This window comes from Nicotiana attenuata, chromosome 9, assembly GCF_001879085.1.
Source record: "Nicotiana attenuata strain UT chromosome 9, NIATTr2, whole genome shotgun sequence".
Lineage (NCBI taxonomy): Eukaryota > Viridiplantae > Streptophyta > Magnoliopsida > Solanales > Solanaceae > Nicotiana > Nicotiana attenuata.
The window spans coordinates 15,843,959-15,863,720 of NC_031997.1; the positions used below are offsets into that span (position 1 = coordinate 15,843,959).

General features: G+C 36.8%; 3 protein-coding genes across 3 annotated transcripts; 2 read left to right on the plus strand and 1 right to left on the minus strand.

Annotated features, from left to right (window-relative positions):
- Window positions 275–5,604, plus strand: LOC109232095 (V-type proton ATPase subunit c''1-like). Its single transcript, XM_019397754.1, has 4 exons — window positions 275–548; window positions 653–730; window positions 4,774–4,944; window positions 5,036–5,604. The coding sequence occupies exons 1-4, from the start codon at window positions 412–414 to the stop codon at window positions 5,202–5,204; spliced, it is 555 nt and encodes a 184-aa protein (XP_019253299.1). The 5' UTR covers window positions 275–411; the 3' UTR covers window positions 5,205–5,604.
- On the minus strand, window positions 8,690–14,315 carry LOC109232096 (6-hydroxynicotinate 3-monooxygenase). Its single transcript, XM_019397755.1, has 5 exons — window positions 13,517–14,315; window positions 12,658–12,938; window positions 10,531–10,835; window positions 10,214–10,424; window positions 8,690–9,426 (listed from the first exon to the last, which is right to left on the minus strand). Exons 2-5 carry the CDS (start codon window positions 12,892–12,894, stop codon window positions 8,926–8,928), a joined length of 1,254 nt encoding a protein of 417 aa, XP_019253300.1. The 5' UTR covers window positions 12,895–12,938; window positions 13,517–14,315; the 3' UTR covers window positions 8,690–8,925.
- LOC109232097 (N-alpha-acetyltransferase 50) lies at window positions 14,690–19,762 on the plus strand. The gene is made up of 3 exons (XM_019397756.1): window positions 14,690–14,994; window positions 18,742–18,864; window positions 19,251–19,762. Exons 1-3 carry the CDS (start codon window positions 14,841–14,843, stop codon window positions 19,460–19,462), a joined length of 489 nt encoding a protein of 162 aa, XP_019253301.1. The 5' UTR covers window positions 14,690–14,840; the 3' UTR covers window positions 19,463–19,762.

Below are 19,762 nucleotides of genomic sequence, written 5' to 3' on the forward strand. Positions count from 1 at the left end.
AGACTAATTATACAAAAAGCTTAATCACATGTACTTACACTAAACAAATAAGTACTTGACATGTGTCTTTTATATGCATATTTATCATCAACTGTAACTACTTAACACTATATATTATTGCTTTAGTTTACTGTTAACGTAATAAATTAATGTGATTTTGTATATATATGAGATGTGAGTAAAATAAATTCCATTATTTATTAGTATTATCTTTTTTCAATATTGTTGTAATTACTTTTTCAATATAATTACCTTGTTTTCTTTTTCTGTCTACTTCTTCTTACTCTTCTCACGTGTTATCAACAACATATTATTGTCTTCTCTTCAACCCCTTCTCTCTCTCTCTTTCTCTCACCCAACTGAAGAAATCTCAAGAGTCAAGATCGAGAAAGGAGCAAAATCAGATTCAGAATGTCAGCAGCGTCGACAATGGCCGTGATTGGAGCATCAAGCTCGTGGTCAAGAGCAATGTTACAGATCTCACCTTACACTTTTGCCGCTCTCGGAATTGCTATTGCCATTGGCGTCTCTGTTCTTGGTGCCGCTTGGTACGGTACCCTCTTAATTATTTGCAAAATGATTTAATTTTTGTGTTACTTTTTCTCAAAGGGTATCCGAATCTGATTAAAGTTTATGACTTTGTTATGGATAGGGGAATTTACATAACTGGAAGTAGTTTGATTGGTGCTGCAATCAAAGCTCCTCGCATCACCTCCAAGAATCTCATTAGGTAATTTCAGAGGCTTATACCTTTCCCAATTTTGTCTTAGTCATTTTCTTTGTAAACCTTATTTGTGTAATTAAAATTACCTTAGATGCAGTAATAAGATTTTCCTTGTGAATCCTGAGATGTTGCATTCGATCTAGTGTTAACTTATTTTGCCGTTTTACACTGGTTGCTGAAGAAAATACTAGCTTGTTATCAATAGGGTGGACCAAGATTTTCATTAAGGGGGTTCAAGGAAAGATAGTGAGTGAAATGGTGCTAATGGAATAGAAACACCGGAGCTCATACGAATCTCGTGTCTTCCTTAACCATTGATTTGGAGCCAAACCTTGTGTGAAGGAATTTATTAACACATATATATACATAGCATTATCTTTAATAATGTTATTTATCCATATAGAACTGTGGAATTCTTTAGAAGAAGTTTGTTTGAGCCCTGTGCCAGGCGAACTAAGCCTCGTATTTAAGTGGAGAATAGTAGAGGGCCATGTCCATTATTCCCGAGTTTCAAAGGCTGCCATCGGTCATAAGGGTTGGGCCCAGACGAATTTCTCGGTCATAAAAAAAATCTTTAGGAGAAGGGATTCAGTTGAATCCTGCCTACATTGGTCTGCCCCTATTGATATATAGTTTATCCCTCCTCGAGCTGTCTTGTTGTAGGTTGGACTCCATATTATCTTCCGATGAAAATACCCCAATTTATAGGTGCCTTAGAAGATCAAACGGGTTCTTTTAACCAGTTTATTTATATAACCGACAGAGTGAAACATCTGTGTAATTCAATTTTTAGCTATAGGAATAGGTCTTTTTTTTTTTTTATGAAGTGGTTTCATTAATGGCATCAAGTAGATGCAAATAGTACAAGAGATAGTAAGGACAAAAGTGAGTTTGTTAGCTCCATTACGATGTGCCCCATGCTAAAGATAAGGTGTTAACAAAGTTTAAAAAGGTATCAGGGGAGTTTGCGGGGGAAAGATTGCTCCAGCTATATGGATTTAAAAGACACTTACCCTTGAGAGTTTGATTAAAAGTTGATATTCCATCAAAACTACTTCGCTTCCTTTCTGTCCAGACACCAAAAAATATAGGCAGGAATCATTTTCTAGATTTTCCTGATGGATCTACCAGTTTTCCAAGAACTCCAGCATATGTAGTGTAGGCTTCCTTATCCTCTCAGGCATGACCCAACTGAGTCCAAAATCTGAAAAGAACATGTTCCAGATATCTGTAGCAACTGACCAATGTAGTAGGAGTGATTGTTGGTTTGTATACTCTGTTGGCACATGTAGCATCTGTTAGCAATGCATATGTTCCTTCTGCTGAGATTTATATCGTAAATCGTACCATATTCTGACCTCATGTATCATGTATTCTGGAAATGTATAAGTCTAGATATATCTTTTGGTATAAGTGCTTGTATCATTGTTTTTAATAACTAGCCAGCTTACCATGACAAAAGAAGCCTTTGTGCACCTTTTTCTTTATGAAGTAAGGAAAAAAAAATACTTGTAAAACAAGTCTTGGACAATAAAGAAACACCTAATTAAGTCTTGGGTAGGAATAACATGCGTAGGATTTATTCACCTTGTGAAACAAGTCCAAGGAAATAAACACCTAAAGATGCTACCAATAGTATATAACCTGACCAAAACAGTAGATCCTCCAACACTTTGTATCCTACTTGCCCTACCATACTCAGAGTTACCCAATATCATAACTACTAAGTTCTTCAGACTTAATAACATAGAGTTACCAAGTCAAGATCCAAGTTTCGCTGTCCGTACTACAAAATCTGAATACAATTCTAGTATATTGTATTTCTAATTGTTGGAGTATTATATAGTTTCTTCATACTTAACAGCAGATGATATTCATTGTCTAATGTACTTTGCATGTTCCATGTTCATATTCATTGCTATCCTCTTAAATTTCATACATGTATTGGTCTGTTAAACTTAATGACACCCTTGTAACAAAACTTCAAAAAACACAAGAGAACTATACTTAGGTGTCATTTTATGCTAGTATCTTCGCATACCTCCACAGAATTAGCATAGCTTCCAATGGCATTGACGTCTCTCCTTCTCATGTATTTGATAAAGATAGACATTTAAACTCAAGCTTCTTCTGTACTTCCTAGCAATCAGCTACTTGGATGTAGAGGCTCTACTAATCTCATAGTTTATTGTGTTAGCTGAGCTTTGAGTTCTTCAGGGGTTGGACAGGATATGGTGGAATTGTAATAGCGCTGAATTATGGCGAAAGAATTTGTTAGTGAGATTGTCATAGATTGTAATACTTGCAATGCTCATATTATCTGTATAGGCCGGACTAGAGACATGATTAAGTTTTGTGTCAAATGCTCTTTGTCTAGATTTATGGAATTCATTTTTGATAAAGTTAATAATTTTAAAAGGCATCAAGCAGATGCAAAGGTTACAAAAGAGAGAATATGGCAGTTCAATTACAAAAGAGAGGCTACTTTATCCAAAACAATTATCAAAGAGAGGCTATTACAAGACTGGGGAGCTGACAAACTCCAAAAGTGATGAATACTATTTACAGCCCAGATAAAGAAATTAACCAAACATCTAGTCTTCAGGGAACTGTTTGAAGTTGAGATACCATCAAAACACCTGTGATTTCTCTGTCCAGATACACCAAAAAATGCTAGCAAGCACCATAAACCTCTGGTTTATGATGGCTTTATCAACTTTCTATGAATTCCAGCTCACATAGGCTTCTCTAACAGTTAATGGCATAGCCCAATTCAGATACAAAATAGTAAGAAACATGCTCCAAAGATCAGTTGTTACTGCACAGCAAACAAATAGGCAATTGAAACTTTCAGAGTGTGATTGGCACATAATACACCTATTAGCTAACTGGAAGTTCCTTTTGATAAGATTATCTTGTGTCCAGCAGGCAGCATTTAAGGGTATCCAGCAAAAACAAATGACTTTTGTAGGTAGCCTAGTTCTCCAGATTAATTTCCAGGGCCATAAATCAACGATCATATTGTTAGAGCTTAGGTGAGCATACCCTGCTTTGACCGAGTATACCTTCCTTTGAGTTGCCCCATTTTAGACTGTCCTTGTCCTGCGCACTTCTCCAATCTTTCTAGCAATGGAAGGAGGTCACCGACCTCCCAATCATGTAGGTGTCTCCGTAAAAGTATATTACATCAAAATAAATTAGTACTAATAAATATGCATGAGACGTCGTAAAATTTATTTAGCTAGAATTAAACAAGGAAATTTACTACTCGTATGATGTACTTTGACTGGGCACGTAAGAAAGACTTTTGAAACTTGTGGTCCAAAATAAGCCATAGATATTTGTGTGGTTTTAAATCATCTCATTAAGGGTAAAATGGGAAGTTAAAGTTTAATTATTTCTAAATATAGAAAGGTATCATTCTTTTTGGGACCGACTAAAAAAAAGTACATGAGTACATCACATAAATTGCAACAAAGGGAGTATAAGATATTAAACAAAATTGTGGTAAGGCTAAGAAAAATAAAATAATAATCTTATTAGAGCAGCATAAAGTTAGGATTTCTAAAAAATATAGAGTAATGGGTATTAGGTGGGGGGAGAGAGAGAGAGATGAGCAAAGAGTAAAACTGCCCCTTGGTGCTGTGGATAAGAGTTGTCCGATGGCCACCCATGGTATGGAATTATTGTGAAGAGGGGATTTGAATTGCCTCCTCAGTCCCAAAAAAAAAAAAGGCAGTCCGGTGCACTAAGCTCCTGCTATGCGCGAGGTCCGGGAAGAGCCGGACCACAAGGGTTTATTGTACGCAACCTTGGCCTGCATTTCTGCAAGAGGCTATTTCCACAGCCTCCTCAGTCCCAAGTTCAAAATTAATCTAATCAATCAATCAATCAATTAATCAACCTCAATCTCAAGTTAGTTGGAGTCGACTATGGAATTTGTTTTTGTTCATTCAACTCTATTCAGGATCATTTCACTCCAATACGAAATAATTTATCATGAAAACAAATTATGGACCACGTGGCTAACTTATTTATGTTTCTTGTAGTGTGATTTTCTGTGAAGCTGTTGCTATATATGGTGTTATAGTGGCAATTATTCTGCAAACAAAACTAGAGAGTGTCCCAGCATCAAAGATATATGCACCGGAGTCCCTTCGAGCAGGATATGCAATATTTGCCTCTGGAATTATTGTGGGCTTTGCCAACCTCGTTTGCGGGTTTGTCACTCTTTCTTATTAAAGAAGCTTGTTTGCATACAGAGTTGTCTTCCGTTTCACTTAACCATCTTCATAAATATTCCTTTAACAGGCTCTGCGTAGGGATTATTGGTAGCAGCTGCGCATTGTCAGATGCACAAAATTCTAACCTTTTTGTCAAGATTCTTGTGATTGAGATTTTTGGTAGTGCACTGGGATTGTTTGGAGTTATTGTGGGAATAATCATGTCAGCTCAAGCAACATGGCCTTCGAAAGCATAGTCATGTACTTCTACTTTCTCTGTGCCATTTGGAAGCTGTATTTGCTTTCTTTCTGATGGTTTATTCGTGTAATTTTTGGTAGGAGTATTAATGCAGGAGGTTCTGGTTTTCCCATTGCATTCATCTGAATGAAATTGACATAAGCTAGGTCATGTCTGACCTACAACCGATATGTCATTTACACTGTTGTATTCTTACTGTACTCGAACTGAGAAAAAAATTACTTAATAAGCTATTGTTTCTTGAGAGTGCTGCTTGTACTTATTCTCAGCAAGGGAATATTATTTATGTGCGGATAGCGGCTGAGACAATAAACTCCTGCATGTAGTTACAGTGATGTGTACAGAATTGTGCATGAACGTGAATTGGTTTTCAAATGGAGTGCTGAATTTTTCCTTTACATATGGTAGTGTGCTTGTTAATTGCTTAAAGTTGGTTGTTCACTATAGCGAAATTGGAAGAGATTTTTACATTCTTATACCACATATCAAAATTGTTCCATTTGTACCCGACCCACCCACTTCTCTTTGCCTTTTGCTACCTCGGATCTGGAACCCGTGAAACCTCGACTCAGACTGCACAACCAACCCAGCAAACTCAGCCCCCTCAGTCGCCACTATTACCAGAATATGGAAAGAGGAGAGGAGAAAAAAAGGAAAAGGTTATAACTAAATCCTTTAATTTAAGACATTAATAACGAATTGTATATAATTTGTAAGTAGTAGTTGTTTAGGGCTCGTAATATACAAAACTAGGACGATTTTGGTAAATAAGTTTTAAATATTGTATAGGATGGAAAAATATCCCAAATTGGAAACCCCTTTTACCTCCGCTCACAATCCAAAAATTCATATAGATCGGGAAAAAATGTATCTCCTCTATCCAATTTGTTTAACACCTTTAGTCGAAATCTGGTTTTATCGATAATCAAAGTTAAATTAGTACGTTTTTTTTTAATATATAAATTTATATTTTGATATTCAAAAACTATAGAAAAAGTAGTATCAATTACAATTTATAACGTCTTTTATGTTGTTTCAGAATCTCGTCTTTGTCCATAACAAATTAACAAGGTCACACCAAGTTTGCTAAATGAAGAAACACGTATGGAAGGTCCTAACCATCTCATTTAAAAGTTTAATTGTTAGAGATAGAGCTGTCAATATGAGCGAGGCCGGGCTAGCCCAGCCCAGCCCACATGGACTTTAGCAATTGACGGGCTGGGCTGGGCTAGCCCACCATTTTGATGGGCCTTATAATGGTCAGCCCACCCCAGTCTTATATGGGCTGCGGACCCCCACGGGCCGACCCATCATTTTTTTAAATATAATTTTTATTTTTCTTTAAGTTCTAACCTAAAGAAAGATAAATATTTAAAAGTTAAAAAAATCTTATTGGAAAAATTTCACAAAACTTTATAACTTTTTATATTATTCCAATATATTATACTCCGTCCGTTCCAGTTTATGTAAACCTATTTTCTTTTTGGCTCGTTTCAAAAAGAATGACCCCTTTCTTAATTTGGAAATAATTTAGCTTAAACTTCCAATGTTACCCTTAATGAGAAACTTTTATAACAACACAATTACTCTGGACTCTTTTTTGACTTGTTTAGAACCACAAATTTCAAAAGTGTTCATTTTTTCTTAAACTCGCGTCCAGTCAAATAGGTTCACATAAATTGGAACGGAGGGAGTAATAAACACTAAAAAAAAGTAAAAGACAAGATTATTTCATTCACTAAAAGTTAAAACTCAAAACAGACTATTCAAGAGAACGTCCATGACACTTATGGGATATCCAACACATTATCTTCATCAAATACATTTGAATCCGCTTGTAAGAAGGTTATCTTAACATCTTCACTTTCATCTACATCTACAATTCGTTTGCAATATTAATTAGTTAAATATTAAGAATAATTACAAATTTTAAAAACTAATTAACGTTTTAAGAGTTTGATCTTTTAATGTGATGAGCTTAATAAACTTTAAGCTTGGGATACTCCTCTTGTTATTTTTGTGTCATACTTTTTATATTTTATATATTTTAAATACGTATTTTTATTAGGCCCACGGGCCGGGCCGGGCCGGCCTCAGTTAAGCCTCACGGGCCACGGGCTTACTCGGGCATGGCTTAAAAGCCTCGTTTTTAAATGGGCTAAAAAAATTCTAGCCCAGCCCTGCTAAATCACCGGCTGGGCTGGGCTGGGCTGACCCCGACGGACCAAGCCCATATTGACGGCTCTAGTTAGAGATGACACCTTTATTATTTATTGGGGCTGCTTGCAAGCTTTCAATTTCTTGGTTAATTCAACAGCACATCAACAAATACTATACCAAGTGCGCTAAAGGAGACACATTTGTTAATTGCGTGAACTTCAAACCTGTTAGATGTGAGACTTGGCCTCATTTGTTTGCACTTAATGGAGGTCTGAATCTTAATTATTCAGATCTCAGACATTAAGTGCGTTTGTTTTTAAAGTCTGAATCTTAATTATTCAGATCTTAATCATTAAGTGTGTTTATTTTTTTTACTTCACAACCACTTATTGGGTTTGAATAGGTCTTGTATGATTAAGATCTATAACAGAGACTTAATTTCATTAAGATGCTATCACATATTCATTACTAGTTGCCGCCACCGCCTATCATTATCAACTACCACCATGCCACCACCACCACCATACTTAACCACCACCACCACCACCCCCACACCACGACGCCACCATCATCCTCAATCATAGTCGCCACCATTATCGACCATCACCACCCACTATCCCAACCACGCCGACCACCATAATCATTTTCACCCACAATCAACACTCGTCCACCTCACTACCACAACTGACCACCCCATCACCATCAACAACCACAGCCGACACTGATAACCTACCACCACCAACCCACCACCTTCATCAGTCACAACTACTACCACCACCCGCCATTATTAACTATCACCACCCACCACCACCATCCTCAATCATAATCGCCATCACTACCAATCAGTACTAGATACTAGCATGAACCACCATCATCAACCAAAACTACCACCAACCACCACCTCTAGCCGGCATTCACCCGTTAGCCATCACCACCACCAACTATCTTATTTTAAAAAACTATATATTTTATTGATAGAATTATAGATTAGTTAGTATTTCATTTGAATTTTATGCTTATTAATTTTCAATAAAGATAAATTTTATATATTCAGATGTTAAAAATCAAACAGTCTTAATTATTTCTATTCAGATCTTAATATACATCTTAATATATTCAGATGTGTATTCAGATTCAGATGTCTTAATCTTAATGTCTGTTGATACATGTTGAACTGACTTCTAAAGAGATTATGCAATTATTTATATTTTCACTTTGCAACAAGATACTTTAAAGTTTAAACTATGAAATTTCACCTTCATTTACATTACACATCACGTCCTGGATTTTTTTATCAGAGGCAATGACGACAACTCTGCAATGTATAGGCAATGATAGAAAATTATATTTGCTGTCAAGTATCAGCTTTATTTGCAGTTCACTACATTCATGAGGTCGTAAATTCTAAACAGATTAAACAATAACTCTGCAGCTATACATTGGGTGAATCGGAAAACACACAATCACAGGCAACATGGGAGAATATACAGAATGCTCGAGGCTCAATCATGCAGCCAACAATGCTTTAGTCACCAGGCCAGTTAAAAAAACTAGTGATATTACTTCAATATGGAGGGAATATCATAGAAATAAGGCATGTTTTTCTGCTGAAGCTCTTCACAATCTTCTGAACTTGCAGTTTTTGGATCAAAAGACGGGCGGTCTGAAAGTGATAAACCTTGTTTAATGCGACCTAATCTCCTTGAATGCAGAACCTGCTTTGAGGCAACTGGCAGCCGAATGGACTGATACTCTTCGAGGGCAGAGTTCAGGTTTTCCACTCCCCACTTCTCTAAGCATTTGCCTAAAACAGCTGCATCCAATATCGACATGTTTGTACTTCTCAAACCATGAGGAGTAGTAGGATGAGCTGCATCTCCAATCAACACTACTTTGTCCCAGAAAATTTGCTCTAAAGGATCACAATCATATATCACATTTAGAAAAGGCTCCTTAATTTCTTTAATTACCCTAACCAATTCAGGAACCCAAGTCTTCTCAGCTTCTTCATGCATGTTCTGAATCAAGTTCTCGTTAACCTTCATGGTCACAGAATTCCCCTGAATTTCATCACAGATTATTGGTTTTCAGAATTAATACTTTCATTAAAAATGGACAATACTCGAAATACTATTGTAGGAAAAAAAAATGTAAAGATATCAAACTTCAGAGTCCCCTTGTCCCCCCCTCTAGTGAACACTCAAAATGTGTTGAACTTCCATCTTCAATTGTATCAGATGTGTGGTTTCGGAAATGTTCCTGCAAACCTCCATCCACTCTCCTAGGTTCCAATCATTATCTGATCTAATGGAACTATATGTTGATCCATTCATGAACAACAGTTTTACGTTCACTTTAAATCAATCATCCACGTCTCGATTCCAAATCATTAGGTATATGAATCCTCTTTATCACTTTTCTTTATACAGGTCTATCATTCCAACACCTACTAAATAAGAGAGGGTTCATAATACTGCCTCCATTCCACTTTATGTGGCAGCATTTCCTTTTTAGTCCGTTCCAAGAAGCATGGTGGCTTTCTAAATTTGGGAACTATTCAACTTAACTTCCCATTTTACCTTTAATGACAAGCTTTTGTAGCCACACAAATATTATGGTATATTTTAAGAATAAGTTTCAAAAGTCAATCCTTTCTTTCTTAAACTTCGTGTCCAGTCAAACTATGCTACATAAACTGAAACAGCGGGAGTAATTGATTATTTTACACTGGTCATCAGCTTATCACAACCCACAACTAAACTCTCTTATCAGCGTAAATTTGAACATTCATTCATGACTGACATTACTTTAGCAACCGTGTCACTGCATTTGACAACAAGCTCATACCTTGAGGCTTGGTTCGGGCTGATTAATGTACCATATCCAATTGAACCTCTGGTTCAATAGCTCATAAAATACACTATGAGTTCCAGAGCTCAGGTCAAAGTACAGGCATTTCCCAAGATCTGGATACAATTTCTTAAGACTAATAATGGCTTCTGAGTGTTTCTTATCGGAAAAATCAAGAACCCCTCTCCATGCACAGTAACCTGAATATCTACCAAAAAATAGGTGTGTCGTTAAAAGCATCAATGATCAAACTGTTGCATTTCCTCAATTAAAAGCCAGGAAAAGAAGAACTTTAGTTGACTTTATATACTAACCTCAGTTTAAGGTCGGGAAGGAAACTTTGTCTGATTGAAGACAGACAACCATCAGCAGCAATAAGCAAATCAGCAATAATGTCAATTGTAATGCCCGTTTTAAGAACTTTAGTTTCGACTCTCACTTTTGATTTATCATCATACATGGAAAAAGAAAGAAACAAATAACCCCAGAAAACAATATCTAGTGGTAGTGCACCATACAAAAGGCTATAGAGATCAGCCCAATAAGCTGCTCTGAAATTGAAATGTTCATCCCTTGCCAACGTCCGGCTCACTTTTGTTTCTCCATCTGTTGCCTGGTTCTGTAGTTTACCATAAGTTCACGAATGAGGACGGGATGAAAATTTAAATTGAGGAATTCCAAAATTTCAACTAATTCGCGATTGAGAACTAAATTAGACATCACTAGCAGGGCAAACGCACGTGTGTCCAAGAAGTGTGGATGTGCAAACAGTAGGCTAAAGTTACGACCACTTGTCGTATCCGATGCTGCCCGTATTGTCGATGACTGTCATCTCCAACTAAACCCGCTTGTGCAAAATTCTGGTCCCCCTTTGATCATTGGGAGCAAATTCCATGGCCTCCCAGTGAAGGAAGAATTGCAATCATTTGCTTATGTTGATCTTAAATCGAGTGCTAAATGCACATAGACATTAAACATGCCAACACCTCACTTCAATGTTAACTTTTAACTATAAATTTATGCATATTAACCACGAGCAAGAAGACATCAAAATAGGATCAGTATCGTTTTAACTCATAGTATGAAATGTAAATGTGTCCCTCATTTTTCTTTTCATCTTGTCTCTAGCCGAGGGTCTATGGGAAACAACCTCTCTGCCCCCAGGGTAGAGGTAAGGTCTGCGTACGCACTACCCTCACCGGACCCTACTTGTGGGAACTAACTGGGTTTGTTGTTGTTATTGTTGTCACTCATGTTACCAATCAAAAAAATATGCATGGTTCCTCATGTTTGCTACTGCAGAACTCACTGTCCTACCTTCGCTTCATGTTCCAAATCCCTGGACTAAATAAAAAAATGTTCTTAACAAGTATTTCACACTTTAGCTAATCTCTAAAAAAGATTTTCTACTGGTTTCTCTCGTACCTCAGTTTATAAGTGAGACTCTGCTGTGATGCCCGTCAGTTTACAGAATCAAATGTTTCAAGAATTATAGTGATTTACCCAAAAAAACATTTTTGTCGTGAGTGTTGACACTGCAGGCCGATGATGAACAACTTGAAGCTAAGCATACACCAAAACATACTCCATAATGATCAACTTAAAGTTCATAAGACATTGTTCGTCAGTTGTTGAAAGAGTACCATAGTACCGCCCCCGGTTTTTCCCCTTCCATAAATAAAGACCATTAAATAGAGGGGCATATGATGATTCTTTCATGACACGAGGTGTTAATTTACTTAGGGATTGAAATATCACCCCTCTCTATCTTTTACTAGCCAGATCACAAAAAGAATCGCTGAATGTTTGAGGCATAGGAGTGACAACTGGAAATCTTAAGTTCATACAGGAGTACAACACTAAGCGACTCGTGAACCCATTTGCTCCAACTTTGGGGGACAGTATTATCCAACACCTATTCTTGTGGGTGAAGCAGGCTGCCCAATGGATTAGTCGAGGTGCAAGCTGGTAATGAAACTACCATTATACATATATAGTCATATATATATGACTCAAGCCTCCCTAAGTCCTAAATTATTGACTATTAGCATGTTAATGTTAGCTCGTTTTATCTGACACTATTTGACATGGTATAAAATTGAAGATTGTTTATTTAACTTGACAATTAGTAGATATAAGTAGTAGGAGAAGAAACATACATTAATAGTTGAAATTTTGGTTTAACAAACAAAACAGCAAATAAAAGTATTAATTTAACTTTAAAAAATTGAATTCTTGAACTTTATGACAATATATTATTGATGGAACAGGGTAAAAAAACTATTGCAACAGTATCTTACAAAGCAGACAGAAAAAAACCCAAAAAATAAAATAGCAAACACATTCAATCAGTTAACTGTAAAACCAAATAGCTACTCTCAAGTAAATAGAGCAAAATATACTAACTGTTAAAAAAGATGAGATTCTTGATGTGTACTTACTTGATCAACTGTAAGAGGCAAGGTGGTTTGTTGAAGGAGGTGGGGTTGTTGAAGCCAAGATTGAATGATTTGCTGAGAGAAAGGGTCAAGTCCAAGACCAGCACCAGTGGGGCTACCAGTTGGAGGTGCTGGAGTTTTCTCAAGAACCACCACTTGCCAACCTGCTCTGATGAGAGCATGTGCACTGCATATACCTCCTATGCTTCCTCCAACTATCACTGCCTTTGGTTTTCCCATTTCCTTTCTTTCTCTTCTCTGCAAATGCCACCCACTACTCTCAGCTGAAAAGGTACAGACGACCAATGTGGACACGTGTCAGAAGAATCTTACAATGTAGATACCTTGTGCACGTGCGAATAGTGGTGGAAATTGCATAACTTTCAATATCAATTTAACTAAAGGTAATGAAGAACTATTTTTTAATTTTCATTACCGCTAGAAATTTATATGTACAAATTTTACATAACTTTTGGACTGAGATTACAACAATTAAGCATTAATTTTGATTCACAAATTGACAATTCTTACTATCCAGCTCACACAGTTTGGACCAATTTCATTTCCATATTTAATATTTTGAGTTCTTTAATACTAGAAATATTTTACATTTTTTATGGCAATAGCCTAAATGACACTTTATACTTGTGTCACTCTGTCATGCCGGTCCCCAAATTTAACAATTTGTCAATTGAACACTAACATGATAGATTAAAAATAATTACTCATCTATTCTTTTTCTCGTTTCCTCTTATCCTTACCCCACTGTCTTCTTATTTTATGTTTCTACTATCATATGGGTTTTAGATCCGGAACTTTGGCCGGAATTTTCACCGACACTGACTCTTATATTGTATTTTACCTCGTCGATTGGGAGGTCGGTCACTTCACGACGGATGGTGGAGAGGCTAACATATCGGCGAGAGTTAGGGTTTTGGAACTGGAGGCGATGGAGGAGGCCTTGAGGTTTTTAGGGTTTTGAGGATGACGGAACCGGGTTTTAGCTTGGATTTGAAAGGGAGGGCGTCGGAATCGGAATCGGAGTCGTGAGCTGCTCACTGGCGTTTCTTCTTGTCCGCCATTGATGACAGAGATTACGGCGGCGTTAGTGGATAAGTGGAGTTAGGGACCAAGGAACAGTGTTCACATAGCTGAATCGGAGGTAAATTGAAAAGTGGGGGCGTAAAATCGAAAAGAATAAGACCGGTGAAAAAGATTGGCCATACAAACACCATGTGAATCAAGATATTCACTGGGTTGCTATGATATGCGCCATAAAATGCAAACTGCTTCTCTAAGTAAAATATTCCCACACTTTCTTTCACCCTATCCTCCTTCTGCCTTTGCTCCTATAAGGTAATTGGGTAATTATGAAGAAATTGGGCTTGAATGATTTGCCCCTCTTTTGGTATTATAAAGAGGAAAGTTGATGGGAATAGGGATAGGGAAATTAGTGTGAACGCTTTTAGAAGAATTAGTAATTGTTCTCACGCGGTGCAAACAATGATTTGTATTTGCATTTACAGACGATAATTAAATCAAGAAAAACAAATCTTTTTGTTTTTTCTTGGGGAAGAAGAAGAAGCCTGTAGGGAAAACAAGAAAACAAAAAGGTGAGGGTGGAGGCAGAAGCTAACAGGAAAAAGAAAAAATGGGGTGGGGGAAAATGCTAACAGGAATTTTGTTTTTTGTTTTTTGCTTTTTTACATATTTTATTTTATTGTTCATTCTTATTTTAATTATTTCTTATTCAAAATATCATATTCACGCTTGTTGTACGCGTGAAGTACACTCGCATTGTTCAGCTCAACTATTTTGTTGCCACATGTGCTTGGTCAACGATCAGAGGAGTCTAAAATATAAGTTTTGATCAAGTTAAAGTGTCTGAATGAAACTTTATAAATTATAGGGACCAAAATGACAAACCGAAACAAATACAAGTGTCTAAGAGATTATTCTGCCTTTTTTTTATTGAAGTTTAAGACCAGGCCATTGTAATAGTAGTAATAAATTCGCCATACATGTATACAATGTGCAGCACTATTTGTACTCGACTCTGACAAGAGTAAAATACCAATACGACATCGTTCTGTCGCCATATCATTTTCTTCTTCCAACTCCAAAGGCACCACAATTCACATACCCTTTTGCGCCTGTCTGTCAATCTCTCAGGTCTCGACACACAAATGGGTGCGGGGCGTGAAGTGTCCATCTCATTGGACAATGTAAGAGACAAGAACATGATGCAACTGAGGAAGATCAACACTGCACTCTTCCCTATTCGTTACAAAGATAAATACTACTCCGATGCCCTTGCCTCTGGTGATTTCACTAAGCTAGGTTCGTTTTCATTTCTGGGCTTTCCTTTTATTTTTGGTTTTCTATATCTAGGGTTTTCTAGAATTTCCGAAGTCTATCTCTTGTCACTTTGCTGTTTCCGAGGATTAATTTGATAATTTTAGAGTAAACCTTGACGTGAATGAGTCCGTTGTTTGAATCCTACTGCCTGGTGTATCTGGAGGTCAAGAATATTCTGATGTTTCTCTTTTTTTTTTCATCTCTATTTGGTGCTGCTTCAGCTGTTTCTTGTTGTTTTTTTGTGTGTTTATGTTCAATGCAATTTGAAATGGAATCTCTTCCGTTCTTCCTGTAAATAATGTTAGTGTTTAGGATTTCATATTAGTATTGGATTAGTAGTATGTGGTGATGTTGTGTTGGGTGTTTTGAGGGTTGATGTTATTTCAATGTGTTTCTATTGGCACTTTATGGTTTGATGGATGGTTCTAAGTTGTGTTTGTGATTTAAGATATTCATGCTAACATACAATTGAAATAAAATTTACATCAGTTTGGAGCTCTTTATATAAGATCCACTCTGGAAGCTAACTTTGCCATACTTCTCTTACATAGCAAAGAAACTAGCTGATGCACGACATGCACCACAATTCACTCCGCTACATCAAAATGAGGTATTGTGTATATTCGTTCAAATTAATCTGATCAGTTCTGTTTTCAAGGGAGAAGTTCAAATGAGTAACTTGAAGTTTTGGACTCTATAATTTAATTTTTTTCATGCTGTTATTTTGATGCCAGTTTCCAACACTAAGCCTTTGCTTCGGTAACTAGGACCCCCATAAAAAAAGCGACGATAAGTGTCCCTGAAAAAGACTGGGTAAGAGTAGTATCCACAGTTGGTGCTTATGAAGGAAAGTAAGTCAAGGTAAATAGATTAAATGCAGGATTTAGAAGGTAAACCTATTTGGCTCCACTAGAGGTGGCAAAATGGTTAAAAGAAAACAGTTATCCACCCATATTATCCAAAAAAAAATGGGTTGGATAATGAACCATTTAAAAACGGGTCGAATATGGATAAAGAACCATATTATCCACTTAGAGAATGGTAACCAAATGGATAACCAATGGATAACTAATGTGTTTAACTTTTACATATGTAAAGCCTTAAGTTGGAGATCCTCAAGTTTGGAAGAATAGGAATTCTCTCATAAGTGATCATATTTAAGAAGCCATGGATAATATGGATACCCATATTATCCGCCGGATAAACCCGTTTTTATCCGTCTCAAATACGGATCGGGTCGGATAATGTATCCATTTTTTAAATTACCCGTTTGACCCGCTCATATCCGACCCGACCCGCCCGTTTGCCCCCCCCCCCCCAGGCTCCACTTTGTCACAAGCACGTTGAAGGTCAGAAGTTCAGGGAAATCTTTCTCTTGTATTTTTCCTCTTTTCTGGATTGTGTAGTATTTATAAGAACAGGGACACAATCGAAGTCTAATAATAGTAGTAATTGTAATAGCAGGTTTTGAGTCTATGACCAAAGTAGGAAGTGAAGGAATCAAGAAGCAAATGGAGGACATTCAGGGGTTTGTAGTAAGGAGCTTTACCCTGCACGAGTTCTAGGTTTAAGTGGTTAGAGGACTCTCCAAGGGACAATGGACGGGTCAAAATTGGAAATGGTCCTTCTTTCTGTTGTTGCTCAAGATGGTCGATTGCTGCAGTCGACTACCCTATGCCTGACCACTGATTGCTAGACTATCTTTTTGCACTAGGTCGATTTCCTAATTTTCGTGAATCCTATTAGAATCCAACAGAAATCTTAGCTTGATTTTGTAGTTTTGCCCTCTGGAATATTTGGATAAACTTAAATCTCCAAAATATTAAGGAAAAAAGGAACCATTTTAGTATGTCATATCTGTTAGGGCACCTGATGCTTGATACATTTGGTTTTGTATAGCTGATACTTTGGTCTTTCTCTTCTCCATTTGCTAGATTAGTGTGGGTTGAAATCTGATGTAGTTGTCTATGTCTTTACCACCAAATTGTTGCAATCTCATAAATCTCAAGTTATCTGAATACATTTACAGCTGCAACATCATATTAATATTTTCCAGACATCTCTTCCCCCTTAGTGCCGTGTTCATGACATGCTATGGAATGCCCATCGTGTTTCTTGTTGTTCAAGTAGTGAAGTACAAGAATAAGAAGACCTTATATTTCACAATTCAGATTTTATATTAGGTTTCCTGAAAGAGTTACTATAAAAGTATATTTGAAAAATATTATGTGAATATCTGCTTATGGAGTGTACATATTTTTCTTCTTCTTTAAATTTCCACGGGAGTTGGTGGGGAGCTATCTTGCAATGAACCTTTTAATTCGCTTAATCAGTTTTTTTATAAAATGGAGAACTTTTACCTTAAAAGTAAGATCTGATGCTCTTGAGCATTGTGTGATTGACTCTCTATTAAAGTTTCCAGTAACTAGGTCTTGTACAAGCTTTGGTACTATAGTTCACAAAACACGCTCTTTAGTGGAGAAACACAAATTAACAAATGCCAGTGAGCATGTTTATTTATCATAAATAAGTACAGTAATAATTAATGCTTGAAGCATGATCTGCTATTCATTTGCAACAATGGCAAGTTAAAGATGCAGTTCTTCTCCTTGCAGTGTTGTGAAGAGCGTGAAGCGAGGAAAAGCGACAACCCCCATTTCGCTTAAAGCGAGAAGCGAGAAGAGAGAAGCAAAGCGCTCGCTTTTTTGAAGTGAAGCGGAAATTAAAAAAAAATTAAAATAAATACTGCATAGACAACACATGTAATTGTAAGCAAATGTTCAATACTTCAATGTAAAGGATATAAAAATTAGAGTAAGGGCAGTTTTTCTCTGTTAAAAGCTGGGCAGAGAAAGAAGAACTCAAGGATTGGCATCAATTCTGAGAAAGAACCGAAGGTAAAAAAAAAAATCGCCATATTTGGACGTTGAAACAGTGAAAGAAGAAGAACATACCTGTTGCTGTTGAAGACTTGCAGTTGAAGGAGGAGGAGGAGGAAAATCAGAACATACCTGTTGCTGTTGAAGACTTGAAGTTCAAGTTGAAGAAGAAGAAGAACCCTAGTCTAATGCTCTCAGATGCTCTGCTTTAAAACCCTAGTTGCTGCTGTTCGTTTAATAAAAGACAGAACAATTTCGTTTTAATTAAATAGCCTGGGTCTCTTTAAAAACAAAGAAGTGGTCGCTTCCTTCGCTTCGCATTGCATCGCTTGGTCGCTTCTCGCTTTTTAGTGGGAAGCGGTCACTTTTTTATACCTGAGTCGCTTCACCCATGTGAAGCGGGCACTAAGTCGCTTCGCATCGCTTCTCGCTTAAAACGAGGAAGCGGGTGCTTTTTTAATCACTGTCTCCTCGTTAGGATTATTATAAAGTGCAAATAGCAATGTATGATTACCACTTCCTAAAAAGTTCTTGAAGAACATTGTTTGCTTAAATGAGAGAAATAAAAGAAGCATGTGAGATTATTGGATTATGCTTCTTCCTTTTGGTCAATAGAGAGTCGTGTGGATGTTTAGTGAACATATCTCACCTTTTGGAGCGAAGTTCAGCTTGATAATTTTTTCTGCAAGTGTTTTTTTTTTTTTTTGGGGGGGGGGGGGGTAGGGGGGGGGGTTGGTTTCCTTATAGCATAAGGAGGTGACATGTTTCCTCTGTCTGGTGTCATCTTTCCTCTGTATAAGCATTGATATTTCAAATGTCTGACCTGTTTTGATTATTTTTTTTGCTGCAGCATATTATAGTGACATTTGTGTAGGTTCAGTTGCATGTCGACTTGAGAAGAAGGAAGGTGGAGCTGTTTGTATTTACATAATGACTTTGGGTGTTTTAGCTCCATATCGTGGTCTGGGAATTGGTAAGTGATCAGCTTATCTTGCCCACCTTGTTCAGAGTGAATATTAACACTAAACTTTCCTCTTTTCCTTTCACATTTACCACTGAACGTGTGTGTATTGATAGAACCCCCATACTTACATCATTTTTTAATCCTTTTTTTAGTATCAGTATCTTTTCTTTTAGTCTTTGAATTCTGTTAAATTGCAGCAACTACACACTCAGAGTTATGAAAAGGTATTGAGCTATAATTTCTGAAGATGAGTGGCTACAGAGAATTCAATTGATGTTCACTTTCTCTTGATACCTTAATATAATTGAACTGTTGCTTATATATGTTACCATCTCAAAAAAAAAAAAAAATTGAACTGCTGCTTATGTATTCATCATGTTTCTTATACTGTGCAGGTACAAAGCTGTTAAATCATGTACTTGATCTTTGTACAAAGCAGAATATCAAAGATATTTACTTGCATGTACAGACAAGTAATGAAGATGCCATTAACTTCTATAAGAAATTTGGCTTCGAGGTTACCGGTACCATCCAAAACTATTACACAAACATTACCCCACCAGACTGTTATGTCCTAACCAAGTTTATCTCTCAAACAAAGAAATGATACGTGGGAGCTACCTTGGTTGAGATTTCGTCGAGCCTTGACATAGTTTTGAGGTTCTGAACCTTCTGGTTCTAGTTTTTGTTATTTATGGGATTTTATACCACAATTGTTGGACTGCCTCTCTTTTTTCTATTTTCTTAATGTGCAACAAGTGGTTTAATTGTTAAAGATATAGGACAGTTCGGTTAAGGCAGAATTAAGTTATTGTTTGAGTATGATTGACCCCTTTAATGGTATATGTATCTTCGCACAAAGCTTCATAGATATATCATGCAAACAGAAGCGTCGGTTTTTGCTTTA

Coding starts and splice junctions, on each gene's coding strand:
- LOC109232096 (XM_019397755.1), bottom strand. CDS start 12,894: ATGGGAAAACCAAAGGCAGTGATAGTTGGAGGAAGCATAGGAGGTATA. Junction 10,425..10,530: donor CTTCCCGACCTTAAACTGAG/GTTAGTATATAA, acceptor ATTTTTTGGTAG/ATATTCAGGTTACTGTGCAT. Junction 9,427..10,213: donor AGCCCGAACCAAGCCTCAAG/GTATGAGCTTGT, acceptor GATGAAATTCAG/GGGAATTCTGTGACCATGAA.
- LOC109232097 (XM_019397756.1), top strand. CDS start 14,841: ATGGGTGCGGGGCGTGAAGTGTCCATCTCATTGGACAATGTAAGAGAC. Junction 14,995..18,741: donor TGGTGATTTCACTAAGCTAG/GTTCGTTTTCAT, acceptor TTTTTGCTGCAG/CATATTATAGTGACATTTGT. Junction 18,865..19,250: donor ATATCGTGGTCTGGGAATTG/GTAAGTGATCAG, acceptor TATACTGTGCAG/GTACAAAGCTGTTAAATCAT.
- LOC109232095 (XM_019397754.1), top strand. CDS start 412: ATGTCAGCAGCGTCGACAATGGCCGTGATTGGAGCATCAAGCTCGTGG. Junction 731..4,773: donor ACCTCCAAGAATCTCATTAG/GTAATTTCAGAG, acceptor TGTTTCTTGTAG/TGTGATTTTCTGTGAAGCTG. Junction 4,945..5,035: donor TTTGCCAACCTCGTTTGCGG/GTTTGTCACTCT, acceptor TTCCTTTAACAG/GCTCTGCGTAGGGATTATTG.